At 35.8% G+C, this 20,713-nt stretch overlaps 2 protein-coding genes across 2 annotated transcripts; both read left to right on the top strand.

Annotated features, from left to right (window-relative positions):
* The first annotated feature begins 4,376 nt into the window (after positions 1–4,376).
* On the top strand, positions 4,377–6,088 carry LOC145039645 (uncharacterized). The gene is made up of 2 exons (XM_078987675.1): positions 4,377–4,770; positions 4,887–6,088. The coding sequence occupies exons 1-2, from the start codon at positions 4,377–4,379 to the stop codon at positions 6,086–6,088; spliced, it is 1,596 nt and encodes a 531-aa protein (XP_078843801.1).
* A 241-nt stretch (positions 6,089–6,329) lies between these two features.
* Positions 6,330–7,664, top strand: LOC145039644 (uncharacterized). Its single transcript, XM_078987674.1, has one exon. It carries the CDS (start codon positions 6,330–6,332, stop codon positions 7,662–7,664), a length of 1,335 nt encoding a protein of 444 aa, XP_078843800.1.
* The last annotated feature ends 13,049 nt before the right edge of the window (positions 7,665–20,713 follow it).

Below are 20,713 nucleotides of genomic sequence, written 5' to 3'. Positions count from 1 at the left end.
CATCTTTAACCCCAATCCATACAACCTCATATGTGAAACCCAATTTTGATTTGTATTACCAAATGCGAACATTTTTGCTTTTACACGTGAACTGCATTTGACTCCAATATTGAGCAAATCACATTTCACAGTCCTTCTTGACTTCGCATTTTTCTTCACGAATCGTCCCTCAATCAATAACCCAATTAACCCAATTGATAATCCAAAATCAAAACTTATCTGTTTTCATATGCGAACCCAACTGATTGGCTTTTCAAAATCAAATTCGCAACTCCAAATCGTTCGATTATTCGCCCCAATTCCAAAATCAAATAACAGATCCTTCGTATCATTCATTTAATAACCAAGGCTTCTTTTACTTCAAAATGACCATATTGCCCCTAACTTGATAAGTATTTCATATATCGCAATTAACAATTAAGACAAATCAATCAATTTATATAATAAAAATGCGAAATTCTTAGCTTTCTTCCACAATTCGCATTCTACTGTAAAATTCACATTCTTCATTCACCCTCTTTCTTCGCATGTTCCAGTCATTTTTTTTTTAGTTCATTCGCATTTGAGTTGTTTGTCTCACCAAATACGAAATGAATATTAACCATAATCACCTTCACATCTTTAACCCCAATCCATACAACCTCATATGCGAAACCCAATTTTGATTTGTATTACCAAATGCGAACATTTTTGCTTTTACACGTGAACTGAATTTGACTCCAATATTGAACAAATCACATTTCACAGTCCTTCTTGACTTCGCATTTTTCTTCACGAATCGTCCCTCAATCAATAAACCAATTAACCCAATTGCTAATCCAAAATCAAAACTTATCTGTTTTCATATGCGAACCCAACTGATTGGCTTTTCAAAATCAAATTCGCAACTCCAAATGGTTCGATTATTCGCCCCAATTCCAAAATCAAATAACAGATCCTTCGTATGATTCATTTAATAACCAAGGCTTCTTTTACTTCAAAATGACCATATTGCCCCTAACTTGATAAGTATTTCATATATCGCAATTAAGAATTAAGACAAATCAATCAATCAATCAATCTGTATAATAAAAATGCGAAATTCTTAGCTTTCTTCCCCAATTCGCATTCTACTGTAAAATTCACATTCTTCATTCACCCTCTTTCTTCGCATGTTCCAGTCATTTTTTTTTAGTTCATTCGCATTTGAGTTGTTTGTCTCACCAAATACGAAATGAATATTAACCATAATCACCTTCGCATCTTTAACCCCAATCCATACAACCTCATATGCGAAACCCAATTTTGATTTGTATTACCAAATGCGAACATTTTTGCTTTTACACGTGAACTGCATTTGACTCCAATAATGAATATTAACCATAATCACCTTCGCATCTTTATGTTGATTATTTTAAACATGGAACATTTATGTCTATTATTTAGAATAACTATTATTTTTGTCACGATAAATATGTTATTTTTAATAAATAATCAATAACCAATTGTAAACAAAATTTATATCTTTGATTCTCTAAAATTAATTCATACATTTTTGTAATGATTGCAGCATATTTACTTATCTTCTGTAAATAACCTATATTCAACCAACTATTTTCTAATATTCTATACTCCTTTTTTAGATGAAATTTGAATATTAAACTAATTTTTAGTTGTAATCTTTGAAATTCCAAAAAATCAGGAAGAAGATTATATCTAATAAAGATCCAACAACAATAAAATCATATAATCGTAATCTTTTTCCAATATTCAAGCATATAACTTTAACTCAAAACGTGAAATCCAAAATTTTGAAACACCTCATTCGTCTTCTTAATGTTCAATTGTTTCTGCGATTTTTTTTTCATTAAGCTTACATCAAACTGCTTCATTAAAGTTGTAATCCTCATTCCAGTTCTACCTGCAAGATTTCCATATCCATATGTCAGGTTAGTATTATCAGTTTAGATCACTTTGTTTTCTCTATGAATTTATGGTTGAAATTTACAACAATAATCAATATGTTGGAATAGATGTTTTTCTAATTGTAAAAAAATAATCTTGAATAGATACATAAGATCAATAAGCAATTTATAATCATCACGATTATCGTGTATCACACAATTTTACCTTCATTGATTCCATGGAGATCTAGGGTTTTAACCCCTGATATCATCCGAACCCACGATTGGTTGAAATTGGGGAAACAGTAGATTTAAATCGAATAAACCCTAGGTTGGAAATGAGGATGATGAGTCATGATGCTAACATTTTAATAAACAAATTAATAAAGGTAACTTTTTAAATACATTTACTTTATTATCATTATTTATTTAATTCTAACTAACTTCAATTGTATTATATAAACATATTATGTACATAATTTCACATTTCATTTCCTAACCTATGTCTTCTTATGCAGAAAACAACAGTAACATGTACCACATGCAGGCCAAAGAGAATAGAAGACAAAGAAAAATATATTTGGAAAATAAAAGATCGAAGAAAATAAAAACAATACCAAACGTTCCAAGTATATCATTACAGCATCTCTTCAAAAAAACCATTAACTATAACCGTATTAGTATTTTATATTCCATCTTTTACTGTTATATAGTTGAATACATATATTTACAAGTTTTATAAGTTATTTCTATTTGCAGATCAATCAACCAACATTGTTCGTCAAACTCAAAATGTCAATTCATTTACAACACCTGCAAAGCATAACACAACTATACAATACTGTCATTCCTTTACAGATGTTAGAACTCCATTTTCTAACATTACAAATGTTATAAATCCGTTATCTAACATTACGAATGGTAATTATTTATGGTTTTTAAAATATACTATTATCCATTATGTAAATATTTATTTATTTAGTTAACTATTTTATTTTTATTTTATTCAGATAACATTGGTTTCGATAAATATATCACTTCCAAGTTAGCAAAGAAAAGACAGTACCATGTACTTTCAAATGATATGACATCAAAAAATGCATCTACAGTAACAACTTCTTCATCGTCAATCAAGTTAAATCCAGGATTTATAAATTAAAAACGAAGACAAGACATTTATCCCCTATCCCATTGATTGATTTGACAGAAGATGTAGAAAATATTCATCAAGTGAACAATGAAAATCGTATAGTTGGTATCTCAAATGGTAATGAAAAAATAAAATCCATTTTACATTTCAGATACTATGTTCTATATAATTATAAAATTCATTGATATTTTATTCAACGCTTTTATTTTACAGAATATTTGGATCATGGTGATCAAGATGTTGTATGTCAAACATGTCGTGCAAAGATATGGAGAAATGAATCCATTAGAGGTAAAGAAAATGGGAACACGGATTATTCATTATGTTGTGGTTACGGCAAAGTTCAACTTCCAGACTTAAAGAATGCACCCCCTACTTATGAAAGAATGTTTCGAAATATGGATTCAAAAAGCAAGCACTTCATGAAAAACATTCAACATTCGACGTTACAATTCAATGTTTTCTTTCACGTCGATGGGTGGTAAAATTGACTCTTCAATCAATAGAGGAAACGCTCCTTACATTTTCAGATTGGGTGGTCAAAATTATCATAGTATTGGAAGTCTTTTGCCAGCAAAAGGATCGGAACCAAAATTCTCTCAGTTATACATTTATGACACTGACAACGAAATTACAAATAGACAAAGATGTTTTCGGTATTTTCTCAAACTTCTTATTCATAATCTATTATTATTATTATTATTATATATATATATATATATATATATATATATTATGTATATATATATATATATATATATATTATGTATATATTACTAATATTATGTATAAATTTATTTATTTTAGTGGTGAAAAAGATCAATCAACATCAACTGATAGTGATATTGTTAAAGATATTAAGGTGATGTTGGATTCAAATAATGTCTTGGTTAGATCTTATAGAATGGTAAGAGATACTTTTCAAAAAAATCCAGAAGTTGATATGAAATTACGACTTATCGGGAGAAGGGAGCAAGATGGAAGAACATATAACCTACCGACTGCTTCTGAGGTTGCTGCTTTAATAATTGGTGACATTTCGGATTCAATCGAAAAGAGGGATATCGTCGTTCAAACAAAAAATGGTTGTCTACAACGTATCAGTTGAATTGCATCCTTCGTACCTTCCTCTCCAATATCCATTGCTATTTCCATATGGGGATGATGGTTATAGTGTTGACATTCTTCATAGAGGTGTGTCATTTACGACCAACAGCAAGCGTGCGAAATGTACAATGAGAGAATATTTCGCTTATAGGATTCAAGACAGAGATCATTCGTTCTCTCTCATACTTAATTCAAGAAGGTTGTTTCAACAATTTCTGGTAGATGCCTATACTATGATGGAAACGGAGAGAATGTACTACATACGTAGGCAACAACATGTTCTTAGATGTGATTCTTATGAAAATTTACGTAACCAAAAAGCTCAAGGAACGACTGATATCTCGAATGTCGGCCAACGTGTCATATTACCTTCATCCTTTACCGGAGGTGCACGCTATATGCTGCAAAACTATTTGGATGCCATGTCACTATGTAAATGGTTTGGATATCCTGATTTCTTCATAACCTTTACGTGTAATCCCAAATGGCCTGAGATTAAAAGGTTTCTTAAGGATACTTCACTTCAACCAGAAGACAGACCTGATATACTATGTAGGTTGTTTAAGATCAAGCTTGATGCATTCATTAAAGACTTAAGGGAGAATCAAATTTTCGGCAAAGTTCAAGCATGTAATTAAAACTATATTTTTAATTTTTTTATAAAACATTGATCTTATTATTATATTTTAAATATGTTTTGATATCTAATCACATTCTCTTTTATTTTTTGTCAAATTCTTTTACAGATGTTTATACCATTGAATTTCAAAAAAGAGGTTTGCCGCATAGTCATATATGTCTATTCATGCATTCTGACAGCAAGCTACCAACTGTTGAACTTATCGATCCAATAATTTCAGCAGAGATACCAGACAGAATTGAAGATCCTGAATTGTATTCACTTGTAAATGAGTTTATGATTCATGGTCCATGTGGAGCTGAAAATATGAATTGTCCATGCATGGTGGATAAAAAGTGCTCTAAAAACTTTCCAAAACAATTCATTAATCATTCGTCTGTTGATCAGAATGGTTTTCCGTTATATAGGCGAAGAAACGATGGTCATTTTGTAGAAAAATCAGGTGTAAGGTTGGATAATAGAAATGTTGTTCCATACAACAAATATCTATTGAAAAGATATCAGGCACATATTAATATTGAATGGTGCAATCAGGGATCTTCTATAAAGTATTTGTTTAAATACATAAATAAGGGTCCTGATAGAGCTACAGTTGCTGTTGTACCAACCAACAATGAATGTGAAAATAATGATGCGGTCGATGAAATAGCTGAATATTACGATTGTAGATATTTATCAGCATGTGAAGCATCATGGCGAATTTTTAGATATGATGTTCATTGCAGATATCCTTCTGTTGTTAGACTACCTTTTCATCTTCCTAATCAACAACAGATTGTATATGGCGAAGATGATGATATTGATGATGTTCTTGACAAACCTTCTGTTGCCGCTTCAAAGTTCACAGCTTGGATGGAGTGTAATGCAATCGACAGTGAAGCACGAAAACTCACATATGTTGAATTCCCTACAAAGTTTGTTTGGATATTAAATGGTCGGTTTTGGAAGCGAAGGAAAGTAGGAAAAGCCATCGGTAGAATTCATTCAGTTTCACCTAAACTAGGTGAAGCATATTTCTTAAGGATTCTTTTAAATAAAGTAAAAGGACCAACATCATTTGATGAAATTCGCACGGTAAATGGAGAAACACATTCTTCTTTTAGAGATGCCTGTTATGCACTCGGGCTATTAGATGATGACAAGGAATACATTGATGCAATTAAAGAAGCAAGTCATTCTGGATCTGGTTTTTATCTACGCTTTTTATTTGCTACATTGTTGATGTGTAATAGTATGTCTAAACCAGAGATCGTTTGGGAAAATACATGGGAATATTTGGCAGATGGAATTCTATATAGCCAACGATGAAGATTTAAGTCAGCAGGTATTACATTTTTTCTTATTTTTTAAAATTAATTTATTTTTATTTTTCAACACCCATTAAATAATTAGTAATGAAATTATTAAATATCAACCACGTATTTTATTAATTATTTAATATTTTCGTGCAGAATTGTCTCTCGGAGTAAATGAACTTAAGAACTTAACTTTGTTCGAAATACAACAAATTTTACTTCGAAACAACTCTACTCTCAAAAACTTCAAAAACATGCCATACCCAGATGTTGAATCCGTTTCTTCTTCAAACAATCGACTTATCACCGAGGAACTAGATTACGACATTCCCGTGATAAAGAATGACTATGATCGTATGTTTCTTGCATTAACAAATGAGCAACGGAACATTTTCCTAAACATCAAGAGTGCTATTCAACAAAATAAAGGAGGTGTCTTCTTTGTTTACGGGTATGGTGGAACGGGTAAAACTTTTTTATGGAAAATAATATCTGCAGCAATTAGATCTGAAGGAAATATTGTATTAAATGTTGCTTCAAGTGGTATTGCTTCCTTATTATTGCCCGGTGGTAGAACAGCACACTCTCGATTTATAATTCCATTTGAGCTTACAGAGGATTCTTTTTGTAACATAAATCCAGACGGTGAGTTGGCAAGCTTAATAAGGAAAACCTCTTTGATAATTTGGGATGAAGCACCTATGGTCCATAAGCATGCATTTGAAGCTTTAGATCGAACTTTGAAGGATTTATTAAGGTGCGTAAATTCAACCATCTCAAATATTCCATTTGGAGGGAAAGTTATTGTCTTTGGAGGAGATTTTAGACAAATTCTACCTGTTGTGCCGGGTGGCAGTAGACAGAACATTGTAAATGCTTCTTTGAGTTCTTCATATTTATGGGAACATTGTAAAGTTCATAGATTAACAAAAAACATGAGGCTAACTGTTGGAAGGGATCAATCAGATATAGGAAAAATAAGAGATTTTGCAAATTGGTTGTTGGATATAGGAGAAGGAAAACTTGGTGGTCCGAACGACGGTGAAACGATTATCGATATTCCGGATGATATTCTCATTAATGATTCACATGATCCTATAGGTTCCTTAATTGAGTTTGTATATCCTTCAATTTTAGAGTACTATAGCGATATAAATTATTTCCAAGAAAGAGCGATACTTGCTCCAAAAAATGAAGTTGTCCAGGAAATAAACGACCGTTTACTTAAGAAGTTTCCAGGAGATCAAGTTGAATATTTAAGTTCAGACTGCATATGTGAAGCCGAATTTCTCCATGATCAATTTGATGCAAATCTATACTCTCCTGATGTATTAAATGGACTCAAAGTATCCAGTTTACCAAATCATAAATTAGTTTTAAAAATTGGTGTTCCAGTAATGTTACTGAGAAATATTGATCAGAAAAACGGCTTATGTAATGGCACAAGACTACAGGTGTTATCATTGGGCAAACGTGTTATTGAGGCACGTATAATAACTGGAACTAATATTGGAAATCGGACTTTTATTCCAAGAATGTCTTTAACTCCATCAGAAAAAAAGATTCCCTTCAAATTCACAAGAAGATAGTTTCCTTTGGCTGTATGTTTTGCAATGACTATTAACAAAAGTCAAGGACAATCGTTGTCAAAGGTTGGTCTGTTTCTGAAAGATCCAGTTTTTTCACATGGACAATTGTATGTTGCCTTATCTAGAGTTCAGAGTAGAGAGGGATTAAAATTATTAATTTTAGATAAAGATGGCAAACTCACAAATAAAACTTCCAATGTTGTTTATAAGGAAGTTTTTCGAAATTTGTAGCCAACTTTTTTGTAACGTCGTTTTATTCAATTTTAGGAAATCACACTTAATCCATCATATTACTGTATTTTTTTATAATTACGTATTGTTGTATTTTATGTTAATTTCATTACACACATTGGTATTGTATCATCTGCATATGTCCAATTAGAATGATGAATAAAAAAAAATAGTTTTCAAAAATCTTCATTCCTAATTAAATACTTCCCATTTAGTTAGTAATTAAATAATTACCAATAAAAAAATTATTTAAATATTCAATATTACAATTTATAAGTTATCAGAATTATTGATATAATATTTTATTAAATAATTAATTTTTAAATTCAATTCAAAAACAGCACCCGTGGGTTCCACGGGTTTTAACCTAGTATACAAATATATCTAAGGATAATGTTTGAGAAGTCAAACCTTGAGAACAACATAACAATAAAGGCAAAAATCGTTACTGTCAAGTTTTGGATATATCCGGTCAAACCTTGAAGGAAATAGATCAACAAAGTATTCAAGATCTTAATAATAAAATAAAATATGAACAATAAAAGATTTTAAGAACAAATAAAATGATATGACTGAATGATTATTATTTGATACTCAATGAGTGTGAAAAGTGGTAAGGAATTACATGGGGTGATGGTCCTATTTATACTAACATAAGACCAATCACACAATGAGACATATGTATTAAAAGTTAACTGCAAATCAACCACCAAACAATGTTGGTATGGTTGACATTTGTCTCCTATATGCGTCACAATTAAATAAGACAAAATACATGTAGAGAAAACAATACTAATCTCAGATCACTTCAGTCTTCACTTTATCACGGAATCTCCAACCGCTCGGATCACTTCATCTTTCACTACTTCTGAACAACCACCACCTCAGAACTTTGTAACTCTGATTAGCAAAGGATTAACTGTCTTGAACCAACAATCTCCCCTAAGTGAACTTGACAATCAACGAGCCTTCACATCTTGTCTCCACAGGTGAACATATATGCCTTCTGCAACCAACTTCTAACTTCAATCCACCAACTGAGTTGATTGATCAACTCTTTATTTACTTGTTCGAAAGCTTGGGATTTAGTAGTTGTAGAGATAACTTTTTGAAGCACATGGGTGTGAACCAGGTGCTTTTGTGCAACCCTAAAGAACTCCCTATTGTTTAAATTCTTCTTCTTGTACACATATCCGATCTCTGAATCTTTCTTCATCAAGTAGATCAACTTCTTCAAGCTCTGTGTTGATCAGAGCAAGAAGCTTCTCAGTTCCGAAGAAGGCAGCGAACTCAACATCTAAACGCCCAAATTTAGAAATATAGTCTTTAAGAAAATTTAGAACAACATTGTATGCTACGATGCCAAGTTCAGAGTCATGTTTGTCCTTAAGATAAGTTGCAATCACAATAACAACATTCCGATATTGTCATTTTCTTCACAGTGTTCTAAAGGATGTAGTAGTTGTAGAGAAGGCAATCTTGTTCGAATTTGCTCAACACTTGCATTCCATATCCACTAATCTGTGTGATTCTTGTTATTCGGACGTATACAATGGGGTAAACTTGACATAATATCTTCCATGAGGAGATCTTGGCAGATCAATTTGTTCCGAGTTTGAAGAGGGAAGATCATAGCTCACAAATTGTCACACCTCCAAACCGGAAACGGCGGAAACGTTTGGGGGTGGAGGACGTCATGTGTAATATCACAACAATTGCATCATAGTAATCAAAGTAACCACAACCATTACAATATAATATGAATATTTACATCTGTTTGATCCATTGTTTTTGTGTACATCAAAAGTAATGAATATAAAGATGAGACTCTATATGCTCCGTCTTCTCAAAAGCCGATGAGAGTACCTGTCTACTGATGTCCTGAGAATACAAGCGATTTTGAAAACGTATCAGTATAAAACTGGTGAGTTCATAAGATATTTTGTAGTGAAAAACCTGTCATTGAATTATGTAAAAGTGTATGCATGTTCCTAAGAAAATCCAATATTTTCTAACATGTTTGTTCGTTACCATTTGTATAGTTTTTTTCTGTTATGAAAATCCTGGCTACCACCAATATGCATTGTGTGTTTTGTTTAAAAACTCTGGCTACCACCAGTATGTATAGTAGTTTTATTATTTAAAATAAAACCATGTATTGTATCCCTGGGAACCCTCCAGTGTAATGTGTAGTAGTTCTATTATTTAAAATGAAACTAATGAAGAATGAAATCCCGTAAACAAAGATTAGTTTATACTATTGTGAGTTCGTATAACCATGCTTGATATGACTAGTGACCTCAGCGACGTTTCTTCGGGCGTCGTATGGTATGATATTTGTCACCCCAGACATGCCTACTTAACTGTAACTAGCAGTTTAGGTGTGGGATTGACAGTCCCGAATAGATCTATTCACAAATCTCACGCTCTCCCTCCAGGAGACTCTGGTTATACTAAATGTTGAGGATTTAACCAGTACCTCGAAGGGTACAAATGAAGTCATGTCTTACAATCCGGTATTAACTAGTTTACGTGTTGTTCAGTATCGTGTTCTCGTAATTGAAACCGTTTGTATACTTGGTAGAGTATAGATACTTATACGTAAAATAATTATTTGGTGTTATACTCTAGTTATTTGAATGTAGTAATGAATATCATAAACTAAAACTGTCATAGTTCATATGATTGATCATGTATGTAGTTTGTATCAATAAAATTGGTAATGAATTTCCCCCAAACTATACCTATTATAATTTGATTGAAAAGTTATGCTCGTGATTTGTTCTGAAAACTATGCAATTATGTTTAAAAAGAATCCCTTATGCTCCATATAGTACAAAAGGGATAAAATATCTATATATTTTATGGAAATCGTTGGATTGTATCAATTGCATAAGTTTTAAACTGGTTGAAAACCTTTTGTTTTAGTTCACAAAATCATTTGTATTTGGCTTGTATTCCCCCTGAAAATGTATAAAAACCATAAAAGCGTAGCGGTATGAACTCACTGTTTTTTGTGTGTAATGTTGAACTGGAAGATCCTCGAGTTGTTGTACGTGACACTTAACGGAATCCTAATATCAAATAAATATATATTTGTATCTAAATTGGCGATTTCGTTAGATCAAGTGCTGGAAAAACGTTTGCTTTCGGTTAAGGAATGTTATCGGGACTTGATTTGAAACGAGTTTTTCACCACGTAAGAGGTGTGTACGGTCGTGAATAGGGGTTTACAGCTGTGAAGACTGGTTTACGGTCGAACAGGCAGTTTACGTCCGTGAACAGGGTTTACGGCCATGAACTCCTCTTTGAAGGGTTTACGACCCTTGCAGATTTGAAGGGTGTACGACCGTAAACTCAAGAACAAGGGTGTTTGATTTTGAAGAAAACGTGTTCCAGATGCTACCAATCGACCCCAAATGACGATTTCTGATGAAGTTCAGGAGAAAATGGGTGTTTTTGGTGTTTACGGTCAGCGGTTCTAGAGAGAGAATGAGAGAGTTTTTGGCCAATAATGTGCAAATGAAGGTGGGGGTCCCGTATTTATAGGCTAGGGGTATGGTTGGTGATGGGGTCCACCTGGCATCAATGGCAATCGGGTTTACGGCCGTAAACAGGTATACGGTTGTACACAGGTGTACAACCATACACCCACTTAGGCCGAAAATTGTAAGATTTTTTAGACTTTTCGGGTTTTTCGCGCGATTTTTGGTTTCCGAATCGTATATAATTTTAATTATATAAAACGTAATAATTTTTCCAAACCAGGGAATTTGACGGAAATCCCATAAAATTCAAAATTTATTAACGGAAATCGGTTAAAGATAACGGAAAAAGTTTCGGCCTGTCACAGTATCTTCCTTCTTTTCTGGTGTACAGTATGATCTCTTTGTTCTAGTGTATAGTATATTCTTTCTGTTTCTCGTTATAGTATGTTTGAACTGAATCATGTATGAACTGTCTCTTGTAAGTTTCATTGTTCTATAAATAAGGAGTAGTAATCCTCTAAACTATACCTATTATAGTTTACTAGTATTGTTGTTTGAATGACTGATCATGTGTGTACACCTTTGCTACCCAAAGGTATTGGTTGGAAGAACTTTTATATCTACATACATATACATAATATGTAACTAAGATTTAAATGACACTCGGACAAACAACCGATACCCTAAGTCCACAACCAAAGAAGGAACAAGAAATAAAACGAGGTATTAGTCTTAATCCCTTTCAACCTTATTTATATAAATGTATCTATATAGACATGATTTTGACAATATATAAGTTTAAAAGAGTTTGATAAAGAGTTTAACTATAACAAACCAAAATATGACCCAAAAATTTTTGTTTTAATATTACTAAAAATCACATCATCGTATGTCATATATAATAAAAAAACATGGAATGAATAACTCAAAAGTCATAGTAACTGTGTCAAAAAAAACTATATCAATCATAAACAAAATATCTGAATAAAACTCCCAGGATAAACTGAAGCTGTGGTGTGTGCGATGCCATCAACCCGAGCTCTTCCCCTTGCTAGCGGAAGTACCTGAAACCAAAACTAAAACTGTAAGCACAAAGCTTAGGGAGCTCCCCCAAACTACCACATATCATACAATAACAAATAAACAACTATTGGGCCATGCCCACTACATCGGACCGAAGTCCAGAACTAACCAGGGTTTTGCCCTCTACATCGGACCGAAGTCTGGAAACTCCATTGGATCGAAGTTCGGAACTGACTGGGACCTTGTCCCCTGCATCAGACTAAAGTCCGGAACTAGCTGCATCGGACCGAAGTCCGAAACTGACTGAACATAGCATAGCATAATCATAACTACTAGCATAAACACATATACTGCATACTGCATCGGACCGAAGTCCGGAACACATAACACAAAGACATGCTTGAATCATAAAGACATCAAGCACACTAAACTACTGCATCGGATCGAAGTCCGGAACTACTGCTAATTAAACGGGTCGGCATTGTGGTCGTAGACCCTTTACTACTAGAAGGAAAACTCACCTCGTAACGCTGGCTGCACAGATGCTAACTCAAAAACTGGTTGACTGCTGCTCCGGAACTGTCCGACTACAAATCTTAAAAATACTAGATCATGTACTAATAAATGCCCTTATGGTAAAATGACCATTTTACCCCTGGTCAAAGTCAACTCTCTGGTCAAAGTCAACTTTCAGTTGATCGGACTTGTCGAGTCAGGACGTAGACTTGCTAAGTCCCTCAATCACTAGATCTGACTCTAACTCACTGAGTCCCTTCCTCACTCACTGATTCACCCTAAACTCTCAAATCGGGGAACAACGGGGACTCACGACTCGACTCGTCGAGTCTGAAGAATAACTCGCCGAGTCCCAAGCATGTCTTTACTATAACGTCGATTATGCTTGATTCCAGTGCATCCAATACATAGATTTGGGTTCCTAGGATTGATTTCACATGTAAATTTTCTAAATTTACGTTCCTACAAGCACATAAGAAGCTTAAATGCCTAATAAGAAGCTAAAAGAGGAGATCTAGGTTTGGAATGGGTGTTTAGCTCAATAAAGGTGGCAACCTTGAGCTCAAGGAGTCCATAAATGCTTAGATCTGAAACCCATTCATCTTAACTTCCCATAAAACAACCTCAATGTCTAGAAAATAGCAAAAGAAGCAACACTAGCAAGCTTTTAAGAAGATCTATATGATGACAAGCCAAAATTCGAGCTTTATACCTTAGTGGAGGCGGGAATGACACAAGAAACTCAGATCTCCTTTGCTCCTCTCGAGAACCTCTCTTCTCTTTTCTTCCTCTAACTTCAAAATGCACCAAAAATCCTTCACAATACGAGAAATACTCCAAAAAGATTAAAGGGAGGCTAGGGTTTGGTAAAGGACGCTCTAAGGGTGATGGAGGCTGGTTTGGGGCGCATAAATGTGTTTAAATAGGGTGCAAACCCTTGAAATTAGGGCTTCATCCAGACAGGCAGACTCACCGAGTCCCAGCATATGGACTCATCGAGTAGCCAACTTAAATTGCATGATGATCTCATCTCTACTCGACGAGTCGGGCTACAGACTCGTCGAGTACCCCTTAAGAACTGAAAATACTTTATTTAAATTACGTACCAGAAATGGGGCGTTACATTAACATATAAAAGAGTTTTAACCATTTGAATGTTTATTTATGACTTGATGTCAGTTTATAAAATGTTTTGAAATAGTTTGTTTGATAACACAGTTTTGAAGTATAAGAAATCCTCTTGTTTGATAGTTATAAATCACATGTGATTGATAGTATAACTATAATGTTTTCTACTTGTATCCCCTTACCCCCATAAAAGCATTTCAAATCATTTAAAAGATAATTTAGGGGTATGAACTCACCTGTAGTGAGTGATTCGAATGTAAGATCGATATAGAATGCTAAGTGTCAAGTGAAGTCTCGAACACAAACGGGTCCTATTAAGCATATAATGAAACATATATGTATATAATTAGTGTATAGAACAACTAATCAGGTAAAGGAACAACCTTAGGGACTAGGAAACATTTGGAATGAAGTGGTACAATCACATATGATTGTATAAAGGGTGTTCACGGCCACACAAGGGTGTGTTTACGATGAAGGGGTGTTCACGGCCAAGGAGTTTATGACCATACATGAACAAGCTAAGGTTTACGGTTATGACTTGAAGGGTTCATGGCCACCACATGAACTAAGAAGGGTTTACGGCCATATGTAGGCTTTACGTCCATAAACTCTTGATGTTCATGCTAAAATGGTTGATTCTTGGTTGTAATTCAAGAGCTTCTAATGGATAACTAGTATATGGAAAGGCTACTTATGTTTTGGAAGCTTGAAGAGGTGATTACGGCCTAAAGACCTAGTGTTTGTTCTTGGTGTTCTTGATGATTTGAAGATCTAACCTAAAAGAGATGAATTCATGGATGAAATCATAGGGTTTTACTAGATCAAGAAGGATATCAACTAATAATGAAAGAATCACTTACAAATTTGAAGAGAAATGGAAGTGTTCTTGATGATACTTGAGAGAGAAATGAGAGTTCTTTATTGGAAGTTGTGAGAAAAGAAGCAAAGTGAAGGATCTTCATACTTAAAAAGAATAGTTGACAGCTGCCAAGAGTTTACGACCGTAAAATCTAGTTTGCGGCTGTAAACTCCTTGTGATGGAGTTTCCGGATTGAATTCAACACAATGAACCTTAGTTAACACATGTTAACACTGAATCCTTGAATGTACTAGGATTAAAACACTCAACATACCCTTAACAATGCTAAAAGATAGGTGAAACAAGTCTGACTTTTGATTGAATATAATGGCTTTACAAGATAGAAATTTTGGGTTGTGACATCATCCCCCCGTTAGAGAGAATTATGTCCCGAAATTAGAGCTTAAGCAAATAAAGATAGATTAAGGGAAAAGATGAGGATATTTTAGCCTCATTTGATCCTCGCGCTCCCAAGTGAATTCAGGTCCCCGCTTGGCATTGCAGCAAACCTTCACTATCGGGATACGACTTTGTTTCGTTTGCTTGACCTCTCGGTCCATGATCTCTACTGGTTTTTCCATGAAGTTGAGGCTCTCGTTGATCTCCATCTCATCGAGTTGGATAACAAAAGTCTCATCGGACAGACACTTTATCAAGTTCGAAACGTGGAAAGTAGGGTGTATGTTACTAAGTTCGTTAGGTAGTTTGAGTTTGTAAGCTACAGGGCCGATTCTAACGAGAATCTCGAAAGGCCCTACGTATATTGGATTTAGCTTTCCATACATTTCGAAGCGTATCAAGCCCTTCCACGGTGAGACCTTCAAAAGAACACGACCACCAACCTGGAATCCAAAGGTTTTCTTCTCTTTTCTGCGTAGCTTTTCTGTCGGTCTCTAGAGGCTTTCAATCGTTCACGAATCTGAACGATATTCTTTGTCGTTTCCCATATGATCTTCGGACCTATGAGAGTGCTGTCAGGAACTCGTCCTTTAGCTAACTGTGTGTCACCCACCTCAGCCCAGCACAGAGGGGATCTACACTTTCGGCCATAGAGGGCTTCAAATGGAGTAGCCTTTATGCTCGTATATTAATGGTTATTGTAGGAGAACTCGACAATGGTTAAATGAGTATCCCATGCCTTTCCAAAGTCTATCACATAGGTTCACAACATATCTTCCAAAGTTTGAATAGTCCTCTCACTTTGTCCGTTGGTTTGCCAATGGTAGGTTGTACTCATGTCCACCCTAGTTTTCTGGGAGCCTTATAGCGACTGCGAGAACCTTGAAGTGAATCAACTATCTCTATCATAGATAATGGATATGGGAACACCATGTAGTTGTACGATCTCCCTAATGTAAATTCTCGTTAGTTTCTCCATCTTGTCAGTTTCTTTGATAGGCAGGAAGTGTGCGGACTTTGGTAACCTGTCTATGATCACCCAAATGGTATCGAGACCACCCGTTGTCTTGGGCAACTTGGTTATGAAGTCCATTGTGGTCCGCTCCCGCTTCCATTCTGGTATCTCTGGTTTCTATAGTAAACCTAAGGGTTTCTGGTATTCGACCTTAACATTGGTGCAAGTAAGACACTTACTCACGAAGGTAGCAATTTTTGCTTTCATGTTAGGCCACCAGTATAGCTTTTTGAGGTCAAGATACATCTTATCTGAACCTGGGTGGACAGAATATCGAGTGTTGTGTGCTTCAGTCATGACAAAGTCTTTGAAACCACTTTGCCTCGGTGTCCAACTTCGATCCATGAGATATAAGGCTCCGCCACCCTTGACTTCCAATTTTTTTTTTATCGATCCTTCTCAGGGATTCACCACCACATTTTCAGGTTTCAAGGCTTCTAGATGAGCCTCCTTAATTTGTGTGGATAGATGTGAATGGATAGTTATAGTCAATGATTTGACTCTAAGACCAGAGTATTCTTTCCGACTTAGGGCGTCAACTACTACGTTGGCTTTACCGGGATGATAATGAATTTCGCATTCGTAGTCATTGAGTAGCTCGAACCACCATCGTTATCTCATATTGAGCTCCTTCTGGTCAAATATGTGTTGAAGGCTTTTGTGGTCTGTAAAGATAGTGCTTTTTGTACCATACAGTTAGTGTCTCCAGATCTTCAGAGCAAATACCACTGATCCTAATTCAAGATCGTGTGTGGTGTAGTTGACTTCATGTGTCTTTAGTTGTCTTAAAGCATAGGCGATGACCTTACCTCAACCAAGCCCTTGGTTGGATGATTCGCAATAAACCACGAAGTCTTCTATCCCTTCTAGGAGGGATAGTATCGATGCGCTATATAAGGCTCGCTTTAGCGTTTGGAACGTTTTTTCTTACTTTTATTCCCATTCAAAGACCACGCCTTTCTGGGTCAATGTAGTAAGCGGTTTCGCGATCTTAGAGAAGTTCTGAATGAACCTGCGATAGTAGTTAGCGAGGCCTAGAAATTGACGAATTTCTGTAAGCGTCTCCGGTGCGGACCAGTTCTCAATGCCTTTTATTTTGGAAGGGTCCACGTGAATTCCCTCTTCGCTAACTATGTGACCCAAGAATTCGACTCTTCGAATCCAAAATTCGCATTTAGAGAATTTCACGTAAAGCTTATCTGATCGTAGTGTTTCTAAGACTTGACGTAGATGTTGACTATGCTCCTCATTACTTCGAGAGTAGATAAGTATGTCATCAATGAATACAATAACGAACTGATCCAAGTAAGGACATCCTCTTCTAACACTCGCAACTGGTGATACCCGGATCTCAGATCTATCCTTGAAAAGTAATTCGCCCGTTGCAATTGGTCAAACAAATCGTCTATGCGAGGTAGAGGGTAATGATTCTTGACGGTAAACTTGTTTAGTTCTTTGTAGTCAATGCACATACGGAAGGATCCGTCTTTCTTCTTCATGAACAAGACTGGTGCTCCCCAGGGTGAGAAGCTTGGTCTAATAAAGCCCTTGTTGAGCAGTTCGTTATGTTGACCGGATAGCTCCTGCATCGCAGCTGGTGTTAGACAATAGGGAGATTTGGCTACTAGGGTAGCCATGGAACTAAGTCGATTTTGAACTTGACTTGATGTTGTGCTGGTAATCTTGGTAGTTCTTCTGGAAAGATGTTGGGAAAGTCGCATACTTCTAGGATATTCTCTATGTCTTTCGTCTCTTGGCTCATATCGACAACATGAGCAAGGAATGCACGACATTCCTTTCGCAAGTACTTCTGGGCTTGTATACTCGAGATGATACGAAGGTTCGTGTCAAGTTTGTCGCCATAGATAAATAGAGTTTCGTTAGACGGTAAATTAAGAGGAACGACCTTTTCATAACACATGATGTCAGCACGATGAAGACTCAACCAATTCATGCCGATAATGACGTCGAAACTTTTAATTGAGACCGTCATGAGGTCGATTGGGAATGAATGGATATCTAGAGTTAGATTACATCCTATGTATATACTTCTAGTGCTCTCGGTTTTTCTGTTATCCATTTCTATAGTGAATGGTTCTTTTAGTGCACGTGATTTTTGTTTAAGTAAGTAAGCAAATTTCTGGTTCATGAAGCTCCTCTCCGCTCCACTATCAAACAATATGCATGCATATGAGTTATCGAGGAGAAATATACCGGTGATCATTGTAGGGTCTGATACCGCTTCCTCATAGCCTATAGCGAAAACTCTTCCCACTCTGCCCGCGTTCCCTGCCTTCGAGCAGTATTCCTCAATCATAAGCTCCTTCGGAGCTTCCCATCCCATTACATTATCCACTACCAGAGTAAGTGACTTGACATGGCTATTCCACCATGTTAGGGCTCTATCCGAGAAGGTACAGACAACAAATTTTACTTTGCTTCTTTCCAGGCAGGAGTAGATATCGAAGATCGACTTTGTCTTTTCGAACCATTATGACAAAGCAATGATCCCACCGTTGCCGTTGAAGGATCTGGGTTTGCAATTGGTGAAGTCCTTATACGAACACTCTCTAAAGCGCACAGGAGCATCACCTTGAGTAGAATGTACAACTACACCACTCTCGCTAGTACCGCTAGCGCTGAATTGAGCTAAGGCTACTGTAACAGCCACATATACCGTAGCTTGGAGAGCTTCAGGATCGTATTGTGGAGGAGGTGGTGCTTGATTTGGATTTATCGGGGGATTGCGCCTTGTCAGTCTTCGTGGAGGCATTGTTCAACTAAAAGTTTTCAAAGATGAAGATGATAGTAAGCATTCAATAGTGAGAATAATGAGTGTGGTCCATGGACTAAATCACCATAGCCTAACAAAACAAATGACAGTATGATTGAAATAAAGATCTAACAATAGAAAGATGAAAGCATTTGGATAAAGATTTCCCAAAAGATTTGATTTCTATCAATAATATTGGCATTAATGATGTAACAAGTTCGGAAAATGACCTTGAAGTAGGTCTTACATCAAACCATAAAAAGAATTTTTTGACACCGTAGAGACCTAGTAGACTGAAAGTCCAAGGTCTTTAAAACAAGCAGGAAATTAACACTAGGGTCTATACGTAGACCTAATTATATCCAAAAGACAAAGTAGAGTAGACTCTACTTACCAATGAGAACCGCTCAAATGAGCCTTTGATTCTGCCTGATGATGTTCCATTTCCAACATACGCCTTTAGAACATTGTCTGGCGTGCTCGAAGTTCCCTGACTTCAGCTTGGGTTGTAGTAAGTTCTCTCCGCAGGACCTCATTGTAGTCCAGAGTTCTTACATGAGCAACTTGTAGATGGCGAATGTGGACTGTATTGACTCCTGTATCGGCATCAACATACATGACTCGATTGATGGCTACCCTACCCTGATTGTCATTTCTAGCAACCCTGCAAACCATGATAGGCAGGATTCTGTCTGCTGAGCCTCCCTCGCTCAGATTGTAGAAGATTTTGTCTTCATTGTAGGGTAAGGGTTTACCCTTCTCTTGACTCCATCTGCCCAAGTTCACTGCCCATAGAGACGTCAGGCCTTGAAAAGCAGGAGGAGGGTTAGGATTTGGGATTGGAGCCACTAGGGGCAGATCATTGACTTCTGGCTCGGAGTCAGAATCCTCCAGGAAGTTTTCTGCAAAGTCATCATCCAAAGGAATTTCATGATTCTCTTATGGCTCTACATCGAGCCATCCACCGTTACCTTGGTTGGGAAAGTACAAGTCGTTGGGGAGATGGAATCTAACCATGTTATCTTCGCGAGAATAGGGATAAAAGAGATAGTTAATAGACGTACTACTTAAGATAATTATAGGATGATCCTTACCAGTAACTTCAATACTTGTGTAGTGCATACCAGTCATATGTAACCAAAATAGAATAGACCTTCGAATAAGTGACCCTAACTCTAAGTCCACAACAAAACAAGGAACATGAAGTAAAGCAAAAATCACAGATTCTAAGTCTATGACACCCTAGTCACATATAACCTTGGCGTATCCATTCAACAACTATTGACCCACTAATAAACACCTTTTATTTCTCAAATAAGTAACTTTAGTAACACAAAATAATCCTATAGTATTTTAGGTTTATGTTCTGTTCTAAAGTTTTCATTGTAGTAGTGTTGGTAAGTTTTTAGACTTGTTGCAACACAACAACCATTCCTAGGCGCATGCTAATCACTTCTCAGAAAGATATAGTTGATCAAGCTATATCACTCCCGGATCTGATTATATGTCCCCAAGATTACTTGTGCTATCTAACAAACGCAATACTTTTGTTTTGTTCAAGTATGGCACTGATCCTAGTATGAATGCTTGTATGTATACTTTGGTTAAATATTT

Source organism: Lactuca saligna, chromosome 4 (genome assembly GCF_052625555.1).
Source record: "Lactuca saligna cultivar CGN05327 chromosome 4, ASM5262555v1, whole genome shotgun sequence".
Classification (NCBI taxonomy): domain Eukaryota; kingdom Viridiplantae; phylum Streptophyta; class Magnoliopsida; order Asterales; family Asteraceae; genus Lactuca; species Lactuca saligna.
Note: the sequence above shows the minus strand (reverse complement) of the source record. Positions and strands in the feature narration are given on the sequence as shown.